Source organism: Serinus canaria, chromosome 18, assembly GCF_022539315.1.
Source record: "Serinus canaria isolate serCan28SL12 chromosome 18, serCan2020, whole genome shotgun sequence".
Lineage (NCBI taxonomy): Eukaryota > Metazoa > Chordata > Aves > Passeriformes > Fringillidae > Serinus > Serinus canaria.
The window spans coordinates 2,744,201-2,767,915 of NC_066331.1; the positions used below are offsets into that span (position 1 = coordinate 2,744,201).

The window sequence follows — 23,715 nt, forward strand, 5'->3', positions numbered from 1 at the left end:
TTGGGCTGAACTCCATCCCAGCCATGGCTGGAGCATCCCTGTGCAGGGCTGGGATTCCCACAGCCAAGGAGCACCAGGCAGGGCTCTCCTGCCATGCCAGCCCCAAACAGATGGAATCTGTGCAGAACACTTCTTCTTTTTGGTGTGGAGAGGAAGAGAGACAGTGTGAAGTCATTCAAGAGGAATGATAACTAAACCAAAGCCAGATCAAAGGAGCGAAGAAGAAAGACTGAAATGTGAAGCTGAAATATTTATTGCCTTCAAAACATCATCCCTATCCTGTCCCTGGGCACGTTAATATTTGGGAGTTGTTAGAAAGCACTCTAACTTGTTTCATCATTTCAAAGAAATGAAGCCAAAAATATAAAGGCAAGAAGTAAATATAACGTGTTCCCCAATTTTAAGAATAAGATGAGCTTGTCTTTATGAGAAAAAGCACAAATCCACTTATAAATTGTTTACAGTTTGCATAATTTGAGATGCTAACATCAAAAAGCTGGTCTGCATTCCCTCAAGCAAGCTCCAACAATGGAATACATTTACAATACAATTATTGTTTTAAATTATATACTTATGTTTTAAATAAATAATGAGATAACATTAACAAACTAAATCACTCCTTAAAGCCATTAATGAATTTGGAGCAAATAATACTCCACGTGTGCAGTATCACACTGAAATAAGAATAATGCATTACATTCAAAATTAATGGCTCACAAATGAGGCAGACATTGGTTAAATACACTAATAATTATTATAACTATTTCTCATTACAATAATGACAGGGCACTGTTGTGCTAGGTGCTGTGCAAACAGAATAAAACAGCAACTGCCAAATGATGAATGTGATGTGGGTTAAAAGGCTGGGCAAGTGTTGGAAATGTGGCTGGAAAGGAAAACTTGGTAATTTTGCTCCAGAGTGCAGAAAGTGTCTCCAAGATTTAGATCCAGCACACATATGAGAGAGCACAGAGGCTCAGTTATCAAGTGAGGAGGATTAGAACAGAGATTAAATAGTCAGGGCTTTCCCATGCTGAGAGCACAGCTAAACCTCAGCAAGGACAGCACAGGGGGAGAATCAGAGAGACAGGTGGAGATAATGGCTTAGAAAAGGGGAGACAAGTCTGTAGTTAAAAGGTGGCCCAGAAAGGCTGGACAGACAGCAAAGAGATTCATGAGGTACCCAAAGAAGAGGAGCAGGGAAGGCAAAGATGGAGATCAGAGAACGGCACTGTGGCACTGAGAGCTGAGAGGGATAAAATAAACCATCCAAGGACAAACTATGTGAGAAATCACCAGGCACAGGACAGAGCCAGGCAAGGAGAATCACTTAACACTAACAAAGCACAGCCCAGGCTGTGAGAAGAGTGACAGAGCCAACAGGGGCTGGCAAAGCAAAGATGCTGAGGATGAAGTGCCAGGATTAAGATTGTTAAGGAGGTACAAGGGCTCAGAATTCATCCTGTCATTCTACTGACTTAAGGTAACTCACTTTATGGTTAAAATAATTGGCTAGCTCAGGATTCAAAGTAATATTATTCATGTTGTAGTAGATAATAATGATATTTAATTCTAGGGAACCACGAGTGCCTGCTTGGCTCATTGGTTTCTTCTTTCCAAGAGGACGTGGATTGTCACAATTTTCTTTTCCTTTAAAGTACTGTCTGAATTATCAGATTCAACTCCTCCATGAAGGTTGGTTGTACTGTAGCTGAAGCTGAAGGAAAGTTGTACAAAGTACATAAAAACTAAAAGCAAAAATAAGATTATCAAATGTAATTGAAGTCGAGAATCACAATCATCGAGCAACAGGGAGGAACAAAGTTTTTCCTTGTACTGATTTGTAGACGGTTTCTAACTGACTCAAAGGAGGGGACAGCCTGAAACTTTGCATGTTTTTTAACAATCAGTTAATTGAATTCAATCATCTGTACAACTTTCTTTAGCCAACTGAAAGCTTTTCTCATTTCATCAATGTTTTGGGCATTGTATAATCTTAAAGTGAGAAAAGAAATAAGAAATCTGAAAAATGCACTGATGTGAGAGGGAAGCCTTTGGAGTAACAAGGGAGCAATTCTGCCATTAGTGTTGATTATTTGTATTTTCATTTAGTCCATGTGATTGTGATAGTCCTTAATGACATTCATTATTACAATAGCAATGTACAGCAATTAATGAAGTGCTACAGCATGACACAGCAATGCTCTCCACCTCACAAGGCAACACTTTAAATTTCACAAGCTGTGTGCCATATCAAACCAGTTTCACACTTGTTATCACTAAAAAGATGTCATGTGATATCTCTTTAACCATCTTGAGGGACATAACAGTCCCAGAGCCAAGGATTAAAAATCAACTGTTCCTTTTTTTTTTGTACAACTGGAGCCTTCCTTTCAATACATATTTCATTATTGCCAGGAGGTCTCCAGAGAAACGGGGGGAAAGAAAATGAAAGGCTGTAAATAGTTAATAGAACACTTTATTTTTGCTTTTAAGTGAGACTATTAAAGCAAGCTACCATATTTTGGAGGCCTCTGTTCATGCTCCATGTTGTGGCCCCTAGAGCGAGGGTTAGGGAATGTTTACAATATGCTGGAAACTTTGACTGGCTTTGCTCTAAAAGCTTTCAGATGCTCAAGCACAGCACCAAGTGCAGAACAGCTGCTTGGTTTTCCACTGATTCTTAAAGGAGAAAAAAAAAATTAAAAAAAAAAATCCCAACCCAAAACCCAAAAAAACCACCCCCAGTTTTAAAGAGTAAAATGAGCCACATCACATTACCACTGCTTCTAAATCACAGACTTGGCTTTTTTCATCATATTGCAATGGCTGCAACGAGACAACCCTCAACATTTTAATAAAAGGTAATGATGAACACAATGAACATGAGTAGAAACTCTTAACAATGCTCTTTTATTGCAACACTTGGAATTAAAGACAATGCCTGCTCATATTCCTTTAATTATTTCCGGCTTTAAATAGTAATGGCTTTTCCATTCTGACAAGAATTCTCTCCACACACAAATACTTCATTTTCAAGGAAAAATGGAATTAACTGCAGGAAAACAGCTACGCTCAGGCAACTACCCTGAAAATATTAACAACAACAACAAGCAATTACTCAGAATTTGGATTCAACTTAGAGGAGCATGGAAGGAAAAGAGAAATGAAAAATTAACTTGTGGTTAAAGCTATCACTCTTTTATTTATTTATCATTGCATTGATGATTCTCAGGCTGTTGTGCTTTGCTGTGTGCAGTGGCATTTCTGACACACACCATTCCAAGAAGCCAATACAAGAGGATTTGAAGGAGCAGCTGTTTAAATATAAAGTTCTCAAAGGGCTTGGTAGAATCAAATTCTCAAGATCCACTGTAAATCACAGCTGTTTTTTCAAATTATAACTTCTGTATATTTTGAGAAGCCTAAATTTTACTTTACAAAATGCTGGGATCTAACAGTTATGCAAATGTAAATTGCAAACAAAATAATTTATTTCCATTGCTATTTATTCTACCTCCTTCTGCCAGCTCTCTTCACATGTTTATTTTTCCTTGCCTTCATCTCTTTCCCTCTTTATAGGGTCAGCAGCAGATTGTTCAGCACTCATTTCTCTCAAATCTATGTCCCCTCACCTTTACACTGTTCCTTTTGTGGTGTTACAGAGAGAAGACAAATTAAATAAACACCATGGGAATTTTGCAAGATAGAAGCAATCTTATGGACTGGAAGACCCTTTCATAAAACTTCCAAAAGTCTGAGGCATTTTTAGGTACTTCTGAATAAAGCAAGAAGAGCCTTTCACATCAAACAAGCCCAAGTTTTCTCTTTGTGCATCAAAGAGAACCATACAATAAAAAATGAGCCATTACTCAGCCACATCTGTAGGAAAAGATTCTGCCAAGGACAACCTCACCCTCTGCCCATTTTTGCCTTATCCCCATGTCACCAGTGCAGGTGAACTGGGAAAACCCAGAAAGATCCAGAACTGCTGCAGGCAGGCTCAGAACAGCAAAACCTTAATAAAAATACTCAGGGCATGAAAAAAACCTTCATAAAATACTCAGTATGAGAACAGAATCTCATCAACTCAGATCATCCCCCTGCACCAGAGCCCAGAGCAGAGAGGGGAGTTGTGGAAATCAAAATGAGAGAAATGGGAATATGCTGGCCCTCGGTGTCACTGCCACCCAGGCATTCCCTGTGGCAGCCTGAGGCTCCAGGACAGTGCTAATTTCAGTTTTACTCCTGCTATTAGCAAGGCTGAGATCAAAGCCACCCTCTGAAGGCTTTACAGGTATCAACACCAAGTTTAAAGCCACAGGAGAAGCCTGAGAACAGCTCCAGCTCCGTGGATCTGGCTCAATGTCAGGTAAGGAATGACCCAGAATAACCAAATGACTGCAAAGCACACCAGGAGATGGCAAGTGAAGCTTTCTGAGTAAAGAAATGACTGACGTTTCAAGAAGAGTAACTGGTACCAACAAAAAAGTAACTCCTTCCCTAAAGAGCATTTTGTCCACCTTGATTTAGGAAATGGGAGTGCTAACACATTTTTATCAGATATTTTCTGTGAGGCAAAACCTTGTAGCAGAAATAACTGTGCTACACACAAACCCTGAAATTTAAAACATGAGTGAGTACCACTGACCACCTGACAAAACCCCCCAGAAACAGCAGCCCAGCATGGGGGAGCACAGAGCATTGCTCTCACTCTGGAATAACAAAAAGCAGTGGGAAAAGCTTTTTTTAAGTCTGCAGTGAAGAAACTCCATGGCACCACCTCCAGAGAGAAATCAACTTCTTCTCCTTGAGTGCCATGTCAGAAACCACATGGACACAAGAATGTGCATGCACACAGGTACAGATGAGAAAAGGAGGGCAAATCACTTCCATTCCTGCATTTTACTGAATCCCTGCAGGCACCACCTTCACACCACGGCATGACTGGAAAGATTTGGTCTGCCACCTAAACCAACCCCCAAAATACTGTGAGAACTGTCTGTGTGTGCTTTAAAAACTGCTGGGAAAACTGCTGGGAAAATCTGCTAATGGACAGAAGTGGCTTTACTGGTTTCTAGAAAGTTTAGCAGTTTAGCCCCTCTTTCTTCCCCAGAATTTTAAACAAGTTCAGACAAGGGGTAGAAAGCCATGGAAAAAAAGAGGTGTTGGGAGTTCCTTATGTAAACAAATAATTTTATTAAGTGAGTCGGAATGAAGCAGCTGCTCAGCATTTGCTCTGTGTCATCCCCACTTGCAAAGTGCTGAGATTTGGCTCCACAGACAGACTTGGGAAAAAAAAAAAAAAGCCAAAGAGTGAGAGGGAGAAGGTTGTGGAGCACTGAAGTGGAGGTGTGCAGACATTCCTTGATGCTGCAGTGTTTAACTATAGCATCTGCACCTGTACAGGGGGACTTTCATCTCTTATTTAATTTAATTTAATTCCATTTCATTTCATTTCATTTCATTTCACTTCTAAAAATTTGTTTCCTTCACACACTACAGAACTGAAGACCAAGAGCTCAGATAATCTGTACTTCAGGAGAATATGAAAATGTCATTTGTGCATGAGGCAAACAAAGCAAAAAGCACTAAATCAGATGCCATCATTCCCTCCAGTACATGAGAACTGTCACAGCCTTTACCCTGAAGAAATCAGCATGGTCTGCACTTCCCATGAGGGTGACAGAGGATCACAGCCTCAGACTATTCAGGATGTTTCTAATTTAGTCCAAAATCTCTCAGTCCCAAGAGTGACCAACTTTTCGTGTCTGTGCAGCCACAAAGGTGTGGTCCCTGTCCCTGGGAGTGGCCCAGGCCAGGCTGGAGCAGTGGGACAGTGCAAGGAAGGTGTTCCTGCCATGGCTGGGGTGGGTTGGGATGGGATTTAAGGTCCCTTCCAACCCAAACCATTCTGGGATTTTTCCATGACTCCAGAATGCAAGTGTCAAAACCAAACCACCTCAAAACTGAGCTGCTGTTGTGCTTGGAATCTTCATTAAAATGGGAAATATTTCCCTACAGCAAATACATATTTCTTATAGTAAACTGAAAGTATTGAACTGTCTGCTACCAAAATATAAGCAGAGGAAAATAAATATATTGAATATGAATAAGCACCCAAATCCCAGAGAACAAAACACAAGAGATGATGCTGAGAGCTGTTTAACAATATTGTACAAACCCAGCAAGATCTTTCCTTTCTCTTCCATGCAATTTCTTCAGTAAATGGGTACAGATTTTTTTTTCTCATTTATTTTCAGTTTCATTCTACTCAGTTTGTACAGTGACAAATTATATACCTCTATTTCCTACTCCTCAGTGTGAGAGATAAGAACAGCAGAGGTTCAGCCTATTTGCAACTCACTCTCATGACACATTTTCTGCAACCAAACCACAGGGATTAGAGAAACAACCTTTCCCCCCAAGTAATTACAGAGAAGCTTTTCAAGAAAACTTTGTTCTTACAGAAATGCCATTTAAAGGACATTCTAGAAAAGCCCTTGCAGCACTTCTCAGAGGGACTTTTGCTATTAAGCAATGCCTGTGACATGCACTGCAGAAGTAAATATAAATTTTATAGCTACAAGTCACCACCACGAGTCAGAAGTGTTGGAGCAATTCTTTTGCAAAAGGTTTGCTTTTGACAGATATTTCTACCATGAACTTCAGAAGAAGGAAAAAACCTCCTGTAAACTACACAAACCTCTATTCTGTGTTGAAACTGTGGCAATACTGTTTTTTTTTTTTATTTTTGAAGTGAAAGATACTTTCAGAAATGTGGATTTTACTATTCCAAACAATGCCTCAAATCACTTTCATTCTGCATCGGTGTGGATATGTTTGAAACAGCAGCAGCACTGCTTGCTGTCACAGCACTGGGAAAATAATGATAATCATAACAAAAATCCCCTAAAATGCCTGCCACTTCCCTTTCTCCGTGCTTGCAGCTCAGCAGCTACTCAAGATATAATCCTGTGGCCATTTCAGAATCAAAGTGCATTCAGATCAAAGTAGTTTGTGAGAAATCACTGATGCACCTGCTGGCTTCTGAGTCATAATTCCACAAGGCATCATTTCTATGGAAGATGCTGAACTGCATTTTCACCCACCCATGCAAGAAAATGTTGTTTCCTAAAGATTTACTGAGTCTGCCTGAGCTTGGAGTTAGTTAATTGCATTCTGCAAGTATTTAAAGAAATTCAGCAAAATGAAGCATTTGGATCTTCTGGACTCATATTAATAGGAGAGGATTGCTAAAAAGAGTAATTTTTGCAGCATTGAAAAAAAAAAAAAGGCCATAAGGAAGGCATCCATTTCTGCCACAATAAATATTACTGCTCCTTATCTATTACATGTATATCATTTAAAAGCACACATATGAAAAAAACTTAATATTGTCCAGCCACCCTGGTGCTAAATGAGTGCTGTGAGTTGCAGAAAGCCCTGCAGGAGTGGCAGGTCCTCTGCCCTGGGCATGGGAGTCTGCTCCAGCCCTGGTCAGGAATGCAGAGCCAGAGCCAGAGCTGGAATCCCAACCACAATGGGAGCTGGGCTGGACTAGGGCACTGCATTTCTGCAAATATCATCTTTTTGGGATCCTAAAGCCAGCCCCATGGATCTGCCAACTTCTGCCTCCAGCCAGACAATACCACACTAGAAAGCTGATTTTTATTTCTTTTCTATTACTTATTAGCATTACTAAATCCATTATTAATCTTGAAATTAGCCCCAAATCCCTGCTGTAAAACAATCAAAAGAGCAGTGGTACAGAGTTTTATTAAACTATCTCCACAATTAAACATTTTCCATTTCAACTGGAAGAGGTAGATATGGTTTAATATTAGACATCTCTACAGTATTTTCAACACCCTAATTAATCAAAAAATATTAAATTAAAAGAAAAAAACATAAGGAAAACAAAGTGCCACAAGACATGGAAGTGACCCTGGGAAAAATACAATCTCAAAGAATATTCTCATTCAGAGGGGACCCACAGGAGCAGAAGCAGCCTGTACTGGGAGACACTTTGAAAACCATCTAGACACCTGCAGGTATACACAGCCAGACCCACAGAGGCATTAATCACGTGCTGTGGGGGAGGCAGCTGATGATTTTCAGCCTCTGCCCAGCCCCCAGGGCTCTTCAATCCCAGAGCTGACCCGTGCCCAGTTTTGGCCAAAGGATTGACCACAGGAGTGCAAGGCTGGGACTGAGCTCTGCCAACATTGTTTGAATTCATGGTCCTTGGAGCAGCACCAGCACTCTTAAAACTGAGTCTTTCCAATCCTGACTCCAACTCCAAGCTACACCTAAGCTTAAATACAGCCAGGGGATATCAGAAATAACTGGGGATGGCCTCAGCTCCTGCAAGAGCTCCTCAGGTTCCAAATGCCCAGCACTTCCCAGATCCTGCCTGGAGGGAATTTCCTCTGCACCCACGTGGGGATCAGCCCTGGGCTGCAAAGCCAGACTGGTTTTATTAACAAAAGTGAGTGCAAACTGACACGTTATTTGAAAGATGGGGAAGAAAATTAATGCAGCTTCATTATCAACAAATCAGATGGTAAAATACTAAAAGATTAAGTGCAGTTGATAACAGTTCAACCTCCCCAAAATTATAAATAATAGTCAATGTAAAGAATTTAAAGATTAAAAGCTGGAGTTTTTATTAATGTCTGCAGTGATTTAAGATAGGCTCTATTTATGCCAAATACCTCAGAGATTACAGAAATAAAGAAATACAGACTTCAGCCCTGTCACTTTTATGGAATGAAAGTATCTTTACTTGCCTCTCCCAGCCTAGATAAGGTACACTGTGATATTAAACTGAATACTTTCAGCAAATAACTTCTGGTTTGTTTCAGAATAATCTGTTTTCCCTAGAAATTACTTTCACAGCTTTGACTTTTAACTGGATTAACACAAGGAAAGAATAATTTGCATAATCAAAAGGAGCATAGCAAGAGTTGATCTTGTCCTATGTGCATCTGCTGTACATAAACCCCTCCCTTGCCCAGAAAACATCAAACTTGGTGCTTCCTGATTAGCTGTTCATGGACAAAGTCAGCAAAAATCCTGTTCCAAGTTAGTTAAGGAAAACTGTTTGCTACAGAGCATTTCCCCCTGCTTTAGATCCACGTGAAGAACAAGTACTCCCACAAAGAAGGGTTGGATCAAAGAGGAAAAAATCTGCAATAGACTTGTAATTTGTGGATATTAAACATAAAATATAAAATCAGAAGCATCATCTACTAAATTAAAATACATTTTAAGTAAATACGTCTTTCAAATTTATTCCATTTCTAGAAGAGCCCAATGCACCAAGTCTTTAGTTTTGATTATTTGCTTCCTGTGAATAAACTCTGAATTGAACCTGGGCCCATTTATTTGAGAGGGCAAGACCAGCTGACATCATTAACTCTATTTTTTAAAATTAATTCTCATTAATTCTATTTTATTCCTACCACTTAAAAGTCAACAAGTTTGGATGAGTTGGTTCTTACTTTAGTTTTTCCATTTTTTGTGGTTGATCAGAACCCTGAAGGTGCAGCTTTAAAACAGGAAAAAAACTATAGGAGGGCAGTTAGATGAGACAAAGCCTAAGTTTATTTAATAAATAAGTATTAATAAATAAATATTTGAAAACACCAGGGGTGGTTCAAGAATTATTGCACATTCACTTACTTCAGAGCCTGTTCCAGGTGGCGGATTTTCTTCTGAGCATTCCCTCTTTCTTTATCCAGATCACTCCGAATGCCATTAATCTGCCATTTAAAGAAAATAACACCAGAAATTTTAGCCCAAACAGTGTCTGAGTTAAAAGAAATCAATGCTATTGTAAACTCTAAAAACTATTATTTGCGTGCTCCTTTTCTACTGATCCAGACAATCATCCACAGATTTCTAAAATTGTGTGAAATGCAAAAGCAGAGAGTAACAGAGAGATGAAGTGTGGGAATGCAGCCAATGACTATTTTCCTTCTCAAAGTGAATATTACTGGCTAGAATAAAGAAATATCAGTAATTACATAAAAAAGGAACTAGATTTTCTTCAGGTAAGTACAGAAAAGCAGATTTGAAACTGCCTAAAATAGTGACCCTTATTCTCTGAGGTGCAGAGCTCCTACTCACCAATCTGTGACCGCCCAAAGTGAATAACTCCTGATCAATTCTTACAAAAACAAAATCAAGCATAAATAGATAAACATCCTAAAGAATAATAATAGAGCAATTAGCAATAATAATCCTACCTAAAAATAGTTACAAAACCCCTTGAATTTGGCAACTTCCCAGTGAAGCCCAAACCACAAGTTTTTGTAATGTTTTCTGCCAAGGACAGCTTAAGTCCAAGAGTTTGTACATAATCCAAGAGTTGTGTTGCTTTAGAATTGCTTAAGGAACAACGTGGGGATGGGAGATACAGGAAATCCTTTATCCACCTACAGTCATTTGGAATGTAAAAAAATACAGAATAAAGAAAAGAAATAAAAGAAATTTTTTTTTTTACACAATAACAAAAAATGTGTTTTACTAAGTGTGTATGCCAGTGAAAAAACAAATGCAGAGATTCTCTGCTGGGAGCAGTTCCATGGAGGTGCTGCTCACTCCAGGAACTCTCAGCTGGGCTCCAAGAGCCTCCAAATCCATGAGCTGTCTATTAGAGAATGAAGAAGCTACTGGCAAACCTGGTAAAATTCTATATATTCAACAGGTGGCTTGGGAATGGCTGTCAGGAATAATCTGTCACCCTCCTGATGCTGAGCTGAATGTTTGGAAAACAAGCAGTGGATTATTTATAAAAAGCAGGTGTTTCCTTGGCTTGTAAAGCCATTTAGCCTAACTGGTTCCTGATCCAGCAGATAAGCACATTTAATCAAACAGTGACATTTAAGGCTCCTACCTGTGATTTGTTTGATGTTTAAGTATCCTCAGAGGCAACAGCCACTGCAGACTCATAAAGATTATTAGATAATGGGTAGGTTTTTAAGTGAACAGATTGCAGCAGAGACTTCATGATTCCTTTACTTGTTTTAGTATTTTATGGGCCAATCCATCCTGGTTTATGGATTTATACCCAGAGATTACTCCCTGGATTTTTTTCTTCTCATCCTTTCTCAAAGATTGGAGCTTGAAAACAGTTACACCAGAATTTATGAACAAACTGCTGTCAAGTTATCTATAAAAATAAAGGCTCTGCTTCCTTGTTTGCTGATGCAGAATTCCAACTTCCCTCCCTGGGCTCACTGGTTGGAAGCACTGCTGGCACACTCTCAGCCCATGCTTAGGAGCTTTCTCCCAAAAGATCCTCAAACCTCAGTCAAATTGTGCCAATATATTTCTTATTTTGGCCTGCAAACCACTCCAATCCTGGATTTTTCTGGAGTTCAACATTTATAAAACCCAAGATTTGACTAAAAAGACAAACGTAAGCTAGGTTTAAAGCAAGGCAGATCCTGGAACAAAGAATGTTTTGACTTCAAGTCAGCAGAAGAAACTAACTCAAACCAAAACCTCTCTACAATTCATGTCACAAGTGCTATTACCAAGTGACAAGTAGCTGGGATCACAATCCATTATTTTATGTTATAAATTTGCCACATTTGGCAATGACATGTTTGAGTAACACATCCTTTCAATTAAACAGGCATCTAAGGCACCCTCTGGCTGCTCATGAGTTGCACATATAATGTCACTAAAATTGAAGTTTAATTTGAAGCCTATTGATGTTCTGAGTCTAAGAGAGCAGGCAGGATTTGCAAAGTGCTTTAAGATGAAGTGTTTCTGATGAAAATTACAGTTTTTACTGTAAGTTCCTGATGTAAAAACGATGCCTGTTGACAATATCTAGAGAACACGTGGAGAAGGATGGAACAGAGATACCCTGGGGGAAAAGGAGTGAGGGAGAGCACATGAGCACTGGCTGAGGTCAGGCCAGGTTTCATTCGGCTCATTTTCCCTCCAGTAACAGCAGCTGCCACCACGAGCAGTGCACACACAGGACAGGCTTCCAGGGGCACTTTTTTGGGACTTTTTTGGGCACTCTATGGCCTGGCAACAGGTTCCTAAAATCAGAGGTGATATCCCTGTCCTTAAACAGCTGTGCTTAATATCTTACTTGATTTTGTCCAATCATTTTTTCCAAAGCTCGTGAAGTGCTTGGATTCCCAAATTTAATATTTGGGGGTTTCAAAATTTCAACCTTTAAGTGCTGTACAGAACAAACTTGTGCAGAAGATGGGAATTCTCCTGGAAATATTACCTGTTTCTCATAGGCACGCTGCAGGCGAAGCTTGTCCTGCTGAACCTTGCACTCTTGTTCCTGCAGAGGAAAAGATGTGCATTCTAAATCAACAAATCCCATTTTTCTTCCATTTCAGAGCATTCATCAACCACAGACATTAGCTATCATATAGAACAGTTCATACCAAAATAAAAAACCCACTTGATATCATCATGAAAAAAATTCTCTGACATAGAAGAGAATTTAAGCAACACCAAATAACACAACTATCTCCAAAGTCATGATTCATGTTTGCTAAAGAGAAACAGCAACTTGTTCTCCTGAGCTATTAAAATGCCATTCTGTACTATATCAACTGTGAAATGAAAGACATTGGAAGAAAAGTAGATGCCAAAACTCAGCCAGGACTGATACATGATACAGATGTGGAACTCATTACCCTGAGATAGAAGGATTAATTTAAATGCCTACAGGAAGACAGAATATTGAACTGATCTATCAAACAGTGCAAATTAAAAACAATTTTGAAACTTTAAAATTGTTTACAGTTTACGAGAAAAAAAAATATATTCATCATTCTTTGTCAGGCTTCTTTGTAATCCACCAATAGAGATTTCAACTTTTTTATTTAACATTTGAACTACCAGAAACAATCAGAAAACTTCTGTGAAAATTCTGCTTTTACTTCTCTTTTAGCCACACTTTTTAAACCCACCTTTAACCCTATGTGAAATTTTATATATTTACATTCATAAAATAGAAACAAGCAAGCATGGTATAGAGAAGTACATTTAAGGATGGATCTCTAAACATTTAAATCATCAGAAATTAAAAAGAGTTGGTCATTTCTGAGAAAGAAAGTCAGGGCTCACCCTCAGCTGTTGCTTCCTCTGATGTTCAGAGTCTTGCAATTGTTGTTTCAGCAGAGCCATTTCACAGCGTAACTCTGCAATCACCCCACACGTCTGCTGGCATTGAACAGAAAAAGCAGCTTTGTCTTGGACTCCTCATTAGCTCTCTTGCATTTTTGAATTTATTTCTCTAATGTTTCCAGAAACTGGAAAAATTATCAGCTTGAGAGAAAAAACTTGTAGGAGTTTATGGTTCTGGATGCATCAGTTTGGGCGCTCTGGTGAGCTCAGGAATGGAAACAAAAGCACAAAAAACACCCCAAATAATAAAAAATCCCTACTAAAATCTACTAAAAATTGATAGAAAGAAGAATAACTTGTAAAGGAAATGGGGTAAAGTATCATCAAAGCTCAGATATATTTATTTTTATTGTATGTAAAAATAAATATATCTTCAGCAAATAAACACCAAACACCCCACCTGTCCTATGGCTCTATGGATTAATTAATGATATTTAAAACTTGAGTCTTTTCAACAATTATTTGACTTTAAAATCACTTTAAACATGTACCATCTCTGTACCTCTGCATACTGGTAGATATCAACCTGACAGATGCTTTCCCAGAAACAACTCAGAGTTGTTACATTTTGGGTGAAACCTACACTTGCAAAATATAAAAGTATTTCTTTAAATACATAAATATTTAACACCATGTTCAATACTATGAGGCCTGCAGGACTATTTTTTTCTGGGAGAAATATTTTCTTTCATGGAAGAGGCTTTATGAAAACATGAAGTCTTCAAGGGGGTATCCAGAATTTTTCCAGGAGCACAAACAAAATCAGGATGTGAATTGTACCTTATCTGAATCAGCTGTAGAAATACACACCCACCAGAATAACCAAGCAACTCCAGATGATTTTTCAGTCAAATTTGGGAATGAAAAATTAAATCCCAATTTTATTTAAACTTACACTCATGACTAACTTGGGGAACTGAGCAATTCCTTGGATTTATTCATAAGCATCATCTTGAGAGTGAGGAGAGGACTGAGAAAATGAACCCCATGTTCCTGCCTATTACACCTGGCAGCATACCTGAGCTTGTTCCTGCTTCAGAAAATCTCTGTCAACATCAAATTTGCTTTGTAGCTGCTGAAGGTTCTCCTTGTATTCCTGCATAGTCTGGTCCTTGTCTTTCTGAAGTAACTTGTACCTAGAGGGAGCAAGCAAACAGAAGATGGAAATTGCTTTCAGATTTTGGCATTTTACCTGCTCAGTATCAGTTCCATGCAGTCTGCACATCTGCCACGTGCTCTGGTCACAGAATGAGCAGCTCATAAATAATGGAAAGGTAAGACACTCCTCAAGGTGGTAGTTTGGGCCATTTTAAATGAGTTTGACACCAATTAATATATTTTCATGAGAGTTTTCTAATGTCAAATGCCATTCAGTGTGTTCCTGGACCAAAATTAATAATGTTTGCTTCTGGAAATTCCATATTCTTCCAAGTTTAACTACTAATTGTTGTTGAATTACCTTTCTGTCAGCTCCTGGAGTTGGGAGCAGACGTCCTGGTAGCGCAGCTCTGCCTCAGTCTTCTCCTGAGACAATTTCTGACGTTGTAAATTACTATTTTCAGCCTCTACAGTCAACTGCTGCACACGGGCCCCCAGCTTTTGGACTGTCTCGTTCTGAAAGAACAGAGAACTCTTGAGAAAAGCCCAGAATCAATGAGGGAATGCCCCAGTTGTTATTCAGTAGCCTTGAGCCATGAGGTTCTCAGATGATGCAGAGACACAAGAGTTACAATGGCAAAGCTGTCATCGATCATGACAGTAAATTCTATATTGTTTATAAAAATAAATCTATCTTCCAAATGTGGGTGTTTATTTCCCCTCAAAGTGACATCTCTTCTCCCTTACACAGAACAGTGGATGCAACTGATTTCTAAATTACAAACCTTTAAAATGGGAGAGAAAACAATATTTCAATGGAAAACCATAATGGATGATAACATGTACAAAGCATTTTTAGACTTTCCAGAAATCTCACTGCAGTAACTTTCAGTAAATGAGACCATTCCAGGCCTTTCCATTCTTCCCTAAATTTATGGCAATGTGCAGGGAAATGAGGGAAGAATTCCTCAGGAGGCTGGGGTCAGAAAATCAGACCCAGAGCAGGTATCAGAGTTTTTTTCTATTAACAAAGGCCTGAAGATGAAGGAAGTGGAACAGAAATTTCCCCCACTCCTAAAATAAAATAAAACCCCAAATATCTGCCCTGTGCAGCCCCTGCCCTGTGTGGAGGGGACATGAACCTGAGCCAGTGCAAGAACCTCCCACAGAGACATCACCTCAATGGCCCCCTGAGCTCTGGCAAGTGGCCACAGAGATTTCACAGCCACAGCTGAATTCTCCACCTGTGCCAAGCTGCTCAGTATGGGTTTGGTTTCCTGTCCCAGAGGGTTGTTTGCTTTGGGGGCTTGGGGTTTTTGTTACTTTTGTGGTTTTCTGGGGTTTTGTGTTTGGGTTTGGTTTTTTTTTTTTAATAATTAAAAAAGGAGTAATTTTTAATATACCACTGAATCTAATTCCTTGTTGGCCCCATGTCCCACAAGAAAGTTCATCCTAGTTCAGGGAACAAACCCCTCCTTATCAGCTCTATGGCATTAATGAAATTATTCAGCCAATTCCACTTGCTAACAGCACTGGCATTCCTGACAACATGAAACTCTGAACAGGGAAACTCTGAAATACCAACAGGAAAAAAAAATTTAAAAATCAGGAGAGAGAAAGGAGAGAGAGAAAAAAAGAAAACTAATTTCCAGTGACAGTCTAGTCTTTCATCTTAAGCCCTGCCTTGAACTCTACCTTGTTTAATTATTAAATCAGAAGCTGCTCGGCAAGATCTGTCTAGTTTTGATGGTTCTTAAATTCAATCTTGCTGACAGACTGTGTCCATTTTTCTCTGTATTTACTGTTACCTATGACATGATCTGAATGTTAATTTTTAAATTCAACATTCATTAATAAAGGAATAAATTTTGTTTGACATTGTGTTTTCACTCGTTCAATTTTCCTCGTACTTCATCCCGATGAAAAGTACAGGATGATTTTTTGAGGTTACTTGGTAATTTTTTTGCTTTTTGCATCATTTATATAACAGGCACAAAATCCAGATTATCCCTAATTACATGCTTATAATTACTCTAAAAAAGAAATGCAATAAATTAGAATAATCAATACTTATTTTAAAATCCTTTTAATGTCATCTTTCATCTAACAGAAGTATTTGCTCAGTCAAAGAGGAGGTGGGTGAGTAAAAAATCATATCTCTATGAAAATAGATGTAATATATTAATGATCTACAAACCTGCAAAGACAAAAGTTCTACTGACTTGAATCAAATACCTGTAATTAAGGACTGATTCTAAGATATCAGTGTAACATTGATTGAAGGGCTGTACCTTGCTTAATTTTATCTGGGGAATAAAACCCTTGGTTGGCCTGGCTGCCAGGACAGTGCCCTCTCCCAGGAGAGAACAACTGCACTATTGAGAGTAAGGATGTGCATGCATGAATAACAGAATCATGGAATGGTTTGGGTTGAGAAGGACCTTAACAACCATCTGGTTCCAGCCCTGCCATGGGCAGGGACACCTCCCACCTTCCCAGGCTGCTCCAAGCCCCTTCCTGTGCCATTCACATTCTCTGGAAAAATCCCTTTGCCCAGGATTTTCTCCTGGGAAGCTGAGAAGCCTCAGAGAAAAAGGAAAACAATTCTGATCTCATTTGCTTCTCCTGTGCTGTGCCCATGTGGAATGTGTTTGGAGATTGTTCACCCACAGGTGATTGTTCCATTGCATTCTGCTGGGAGTTGGTTTCACTCCTTGGCCAGTCAGGGCCAGGCTGTGTCAGGGCTCTGGAGAGAGTCAGGAGTTCTCATTATTATCTTTTAGCCTTCTGTCTGTGTCCTGTCTGTATTCTTTAGTTTAGTATAGTTTAGTATTCTTTAATATAATATAATATCATAAAATAATAAATGATCCTTCTGAGCACATGGAGTCAGATCCATCATTCCTCCCTGCCACGGGGGTCCCTGCAAACACAATACCATCCAAGCTGCCCTTGGGCACTTCCAGTCCCCCTGGAAACACAAACAGACACCTGAGAGAGGTTCACAACCCAACCTACAGTTGACTGTGTCTGCTGCAGATACTCCTCCTCCATCTTGGCCAGCCGGGTGTTGGTCTCCTCCAGCAGCTCCTGCATGTCCTCCGTGTGCTTCTTCCGGATGTTGAACTTCTCCTTCTCCATCTCAGCCACGGTGTCGTGGAGCTGCACCAGAAAAAAGGGCACAAACTAACAAATGGCATCTACAGCTAGCACTGAGAAGGGTTAAATTGTTATAACACAGGGGCAGAGTCAGTGGAAAGCCCAGGTATTCCCACTGCTGTCCTCTCTGAAAATATTGTTTCTGTAAAACAGAAAAAGATTGGGGTTGCCCATCCCTGGAAGTGCCCAAGGCCAGGCTGGACAGGGCTGGGAGCACCCTGGGACAGTGGAAGGTGTCCCTGCCCATGGCAGGGGGTGGCACTGGATGAGCTTTAAAGTCCCTTCCAACCCAAACCAGTCTGCGATTCTGTGAAAAAAACAAACCCAAACAAAAAACCACCCAACACTGGAGCCTCAAGATCTCCATCACAAAGGACAATTTATGATTTATGGTTATGACTTGCCTTTAAGAAGGCAAGAATTAAATCCAATTTCATTTCTACATGCAGGGCTGCAAAAAAAAAATTAAATTGTACAGCAAACTTCATGAATGGAGGTGGGTTTGTCCTTTTTGTGACCCTCCCTCCCTGAGAGGGGGAAGCAAGACAAATACTGACAATAATCTGGACAAAGGTGACACTGTCTCACAATAAACATGCTCTTCCCTTTGCTTTGCTGCTGTCTTGAGTTGAAAAATAAATAAAAATACATTGAAGGATTCATGACCCATTGCAAGACTAAGAGTTCAAAGGAATCACCGTGACAGCAGGTAGCAGCAGGTTTATCCAGATTAAAATTCCATGTCAGGTCAAGCAGAAATAAACACTTCCCTGACAGATCCAGAGACTTGCCAGGAGGCCAGATGAACCCCAGGAACAGGGTGACCAGCTGGGTGCAAAAGCATCAGCAGAAAGAGTCTTGATTACTTCAGGAAAAAATAAAATCAGCGCAAAAACCACCCCTAAAACACATTCTGTATATTTATTTTTTGAGTGACAAAATGCATTATCGCAGATACACACTGCAGGAGTCTGTCAAAGGAGGGAAGCATTGTTCATTACCCTTTTCTCCCACTCATTGTTCAGGCAATCATTGCTTTGCTCACACATCTTCTTCAGCTCTGCAATTTGCTGCTCCTTGGCTTCCCTCACGACCTGGGACTCACGAACAAGGGTCTGAACTGTTAAAAATGGGAAAAAAATAAACAACCATTCAGGACCTTTGGGATTTTTCAGTCTTGGCAGTAGATACAATCAGTTTATGTCAGTTTTCCAACTGACCTGGCTTTCTGATGGTTTTTAGCTCTTAAATACTTAAAGGATGTGCTGCTTTAAGTTGTAGCACTTAAAATTCTGTGTCATTACAAGGTGTTCTCTCTTTTCTACTTTGTTTACAGAATGTTTCAGAGAGAGTTTTCCTTCCTGAAGGAGTAAATATAGAGCAGCAAAACTCTGTGTAACCTCAAGAAAACAGTTATTTTAACCTGATTTTAGGATCATCCTTAAAAGAAAAGGTTCTTGTGAAGGTTGAACACCCAAGATATACATCAAAATTAAGTTCAACTTAAATTGCCAGTGATAGCATCACCATTAGTAGAAAAAGGGGGGGGGTCCATATTCACACTTCCACTTTGTTTTGAGGATTTTCATTACCTGAAACAGTGTGGGCAACTGCAACTCAACCTATTTCAGCCAAGAGCTGAAGCCCGCAGAGAGAAGCCCCAGATCCCTTGTTGGACAAATAACTTTCCCAAGGAGCAGGAAACAAAATACAGGGAACACTCTTCCTTTTTGTCCACAGATTACCAAACTCCTGTAGTATCTTCCAGTGTGGTTTAGTCCATAGTGCAAATGGACTCCAAGGAATTCTGAAAGAGGCTAACACTGAAAAACTGCTGACAAGGCACTCTGAGGGTGAGTTTTGTACTCGTGACACGCTCATGTTTGAAATCTCCTGCTGCAATAGTCTTAAAAATAACCCGCCGTGGTTTGATTAAAATGTACTGAATGTATAAAAAATGAACTTCGAGCCAGAGATTCCAAACAAAATGGAAAGAAGTGGCCAAAATATTTCAGTGGCATCAAAGAAACTTTTTCTGGTGACGCTCATAAAACCTGTGTTAGTGTAATAGATCACAGGCCTCTTGGAACACTTGGGTTGGAACAGCACAGACAACTGCACAAGAACCTCAGAATCCAAAGGAAAAAATTAAATCAAGAGCTACAAATGATGAAGAAAGGGATGCTTGTAGAAAGAACACACAAGCCCACAGCCACAAGAGAAGGCAGTGCAATACCACCACACAGAAGACAACCATGAGGATAAAAATCACCTTTTTTCTCCAGTTTTCTTATCATCTCCTCAGACTCTTTTTGTTTCTTTAGGTAGTTGGACTTCAGCACATCTATTTCATCATTCTTTCTATCCAAAATCTGCAGAGAAAACTCAGAATATTTTAAAATAAGTCCACAACATTCTCAACTACAACCAGTGCACAAGATACCTGGTCTGCAAGAAGTCCCCAGGTCATGCAGGATTAAGTGATTGAACCTAAATCATTTTTCCAGCTACAACTGCCAAGCCATAAACAAAGAACTGATTTAGACAAATGCAGGAAAAAGCAGATTAAAAAAGGAGTTGCATGTTTTAAGGTGAGGGTTTTTTTTGTTTTCCTTGAAACCTGGGCAAAGCCAGTGCTGCTTTTGTTGAGTTTGGAAGTTTCATGGTGCTACTGCTGCAAACAGAAAAGATTTCCATACTTATGTTGTCTAACAGTATTTAAAAGCATCTAAAATTCTCTGGAGATTCAAGAAATATTTAAATAAGTTGGTGAAACTTTATTACAGTCTTTTGTGCTTCATCAATTGAAATTCCTCACATGGATCCTAAGGAACAATGGACTGGAAGAGAGCAAGTACAGGAGGATAACTACACCCACATTTCTGTACAGGCTGAGTTTGGAAATAAAAAAGCTTGAATATTTGCACACTTTGAGATAGTATTTTAATTTAAACTTTGTGTTTAAGATAAAGATTAAAGTCGCAGAAATTTTATAACAGTGCCCCAAATCTCTTATCAAACAGAAGCTTTCATCTTAAAACAATATTACTCCATCTGCAATAAACGTTTTGTGTCTTTAAAGATTAATACGACACTATTTAACCTTTTCTAAAATATCCAACGTTATTAAACGACTTCAAAAGACGGAATTCTAACATCAATTAGGAAGGGATGACAACTCAAGGGATGAGAAAGCATTTAAACTATTTCTTATTCTCACAAAGCTGTTTCCTTTAGACTCTCAGCTTTGCTCCCTGCTTCTGCTCCAAGGCCTTGAGAACAGATGAGCCAAATATGCACCTGACCAAATATTAACATCCTCTCAGGAGGCTTTGATGTGTCACAGAGTTGTGTCAACCAGCTTCCTCCAAGGCTGTGACTCAGGCTTTAGGAAACAAAGCAGAGGCACCGAGGGATGCCGAGCTTCCAGCGGGATCGGGATCCCAGCCCCGGGCTCAGAGCCCTGCCAGGGGCACCTGGCATCTCTCAGGACTTCACCCCACCTCTAAAATGTGGGGTTGAAGGTCACAGCATGGTCTGGGGTGGGGATGATCCTCCCAGGAGGGGTGTAATGTGACACAGTAAAGACAAACCCAGTGAGCTGGGGCCATGTTAGTGCCACAAGAATTCAGAGCACATAAACTTCAAGAATGCAGTAACGTAAATCAAGGGGTGACTGGTGACCTGCCTCTGCTCTGACAGTGTCAAAACAGAGACAGGACAGCAAGCACTGCTGCTGGGTGAGCCTAAATACATATGATATACCTGGGGGTTTTCCTACTGTTATATTTTGAACTTTGTCCATGAAAAATTAATTTTGTTCACATTCCTCTCTAACATGAATGTTTTCTCTCTAACAGAAAAATCACGAGTTTATGATTTCCCACAGAAGTTGTTCTGCTGGTAAAATAGGTTGTCTTGTTCTAACATACAAATTGCCTTGTATTTTCATATCCTTTCTGCAAATGCTTTCCCCTTCCTAAGTAAAATATTCTGCATTCCTCTCAGTTTATGCCAACTGTTACCTACAATTTGACTTCCACTGAACATTAATTGCAATTGTGAAGGAGCTAAACAACTGATAAATATTTATGATAATCGTAGTCTCTATTATTGTTTAATACACTGCTTTTGGAAAAAAGTACAAACACTTCTTACCTTTTGAACATCAGCATCATGCTTCTGTTGTAATTTCAGTTTTTCTTCATGAAATTTACCTTCTGCTATTTTCATTTTCATTTCCAGCTTTAAAAGCAAAACAGAATAGATACATGATTTCAATAAAGAATAAATTACACCAATGACCTTTTCACAACTTTTTAATAATTCATTTATGTCTTTCAGAAGGCAATGGGAAGTCACCAACAAAGAAATCTTATAAAAAAATCTATATTCAGTTTCTCCACATTTTCATATTTATTCGATACAATTGTTACCAAAGATGTTATCCTACAACATTTCTTCAGAAAAATGGATTTGTGGGATGTTTTAGTTGGCAATGAGCACAACTGCTACTGCCCAGAACAAGTTATCATCCTTAATTTAAATAAACACTTAGGAATAAAACTTTAATATTTCTGTTAATATACCAAGTTTGGTAAACTCATTTTCATTTCTTCAGGCAGGTGTTACATTTACACAAAGAATGTCCTTTAGCCCAGATGCACATTTGTTTTTGTTTGTTTTCTATTATTCACAGAGTTCACATTATAAACACGTTTCCTTTTAAAGGTGACTTATGATGGGATTAAGGATTGGATCACTGAAATACATTTCCTGTTCTGCCTGTGTTTGTTCAAAGCTGTACTCGAAGCCCTCCAACACAAAAATACTCTGCCAATTCTTACTCAGAGTCTAAGTTTCCATCTTGCAAGTATCTTTGAATCTCCTGCGTGTTTGAAGGCAGTCCTCAGGACAGCTATGAGAGGAATTTCAGTCTCTCAGGCTTTTCTAGATACCAGAAGTGACACCTTGAGTTCAGACTCAGGCTGTTCCACTCCTGCATGTATTAACAGACACTGTTCAGAAAGCAAAGTGGACTGAAAAGCTTTTCCAGAGGACAGACCCTGATCCCCCCACTTTAGAAAGGGAGCACCAAACCCCTCCAGGAGATGACTCAAAGTGGTCTTTGGCCAACAGGAAACTTTGTGTTTGATTTTTGGGTGTTCTGAAAAGTGCTGAGGTCCCCCCACCTTGAGGCTGAACACTGCACTCCCATCACCACCCAGCCACTTCCAGCTCCCACATTTTTATTTAGCTCAACTCAGAACCTGATTTGTAATATCCCAACTCACAAACTCCACAGGAATTAACAGCATTATTCATTCTGCCTTTATTTTCCATGCCCTTGACTCATCAAAAGTTGCCATTCAAGCACGAGTCTTTACCTCACACAGACCAACACTAAACACAGTATAAATTATTCATGTTTTATGTGACTCATTTGTCTTACAGGTTTGCTGGGACTTGAAAACATCACAACATTATCGTGACTTGAAAAGGTGAGCTACAGAAACCCAACTCAACTCAAAAATCCTCTGCAGGAAACACAGAAGGCTCCTCAAGAAGAGAAAAGAGAAAAGAGCAGAAAATGGTTTCATTTTCTGAGCTCATCAGCTGATGAGTTGGACCCAACAACCCCTTATTACACCACAGATAAAGAAATCCATCTCCCAACTGTTTGCACACAGACTTATGCAAATTAATGGAGGAGGAAAAGAAAATTAGGTTGACAATTAATCCAAAGAAAATAAATCATATTCCCAGCTGTCAGCCAACACTTTTATCTTCCCAAAATAGTCATTATGATAAAAGCGCATCTTCTCTCCATGAAATCTACACATATGTATATATGAAAAGAAATATATGCATATATTGCTGCAACAAAGTGACATTACAGAAGAAAATCTTAGTACCAGGTGATGAATAAGTGTTGATTTAATAAAGAGCACAGTAATCCACTCCCAGATAGACAGCTTGTGAACATGCCATAAATAAATATGAAGGTCTCGTAAAAACACCAATACCAGAAACTAAATATGAAAGAGACTCCAATCTACTTGAATTCCATTAAAAGCTTATGAATGACTGAGGCACAGCTACTGCCCTCACACAGCTGCTAAACCCACCCAAATTACATTTAAAACTCATTAATAATGTCAGAATGTCTTGGCTGATGGAAATGAATCCTTGGTGGTTTCTATCAGCCAAGAGCTGGTCTAGGTTTTGTTATTCTGTACACTGAAACAATACAAAAATAAATCAAAATCAAGAATTTCACTC

The 23,715-nt window shown here is 39.3% G+C and overlaps 1 protein-coding gene across 5 annotated transcripts in view; it reads right to left on the minus strand.

Moving 5' to 3' along the window:
• Positions 1-23,715, minus strand: part of CEP112 (centrosomal protein 112) — a 160,048-nt gene that overhangs the window by 107,550 nt on the left and 28,783 nt on the right. For 4 of the 5 annotated variants that reach the window (XM_050981300.1, XM_050981299.1, XM_050981301.1 and 1 more), the window contains exons 9-17: positions 21,592-21,678; positions 19,706-19,805; positions 18,435-18,553; positions 17,293-17,436; positions 14,636-14,790; positions 14,195-14,312; positions 13,117-13,212; positions 12,263-12,322; positions 9,688-9,767 (exon numbers count right to left, since the gene is read on the minus strand). In XM_050981300.1, coding sequence (XP_050837257.1) covers positions 9,688-9,767; positions 12,263-12,322; positions 13,117-13,212; positions 14,195-14,312; positions 14,636-14,790; positions 17,293-17,436; positions 18,435-18,553; positions 19,706-19,805; positions 21,592-21,678 — 959 coding nt within the window. The remainder of the gene's footprint in view (positions 1-9,687; positions 9,768-12,262; positions 12,323-13,116; positions 13,213-14,194; positions 14,313-14,635; positions 14,791-17,292; positions 17,437-18,434; positions 18,554-19,705; positions 19,806-21,591; positions 21,679-23,715) is intronic. The other variant, XM_018918881.3, reaches the window with a different exon arrangement.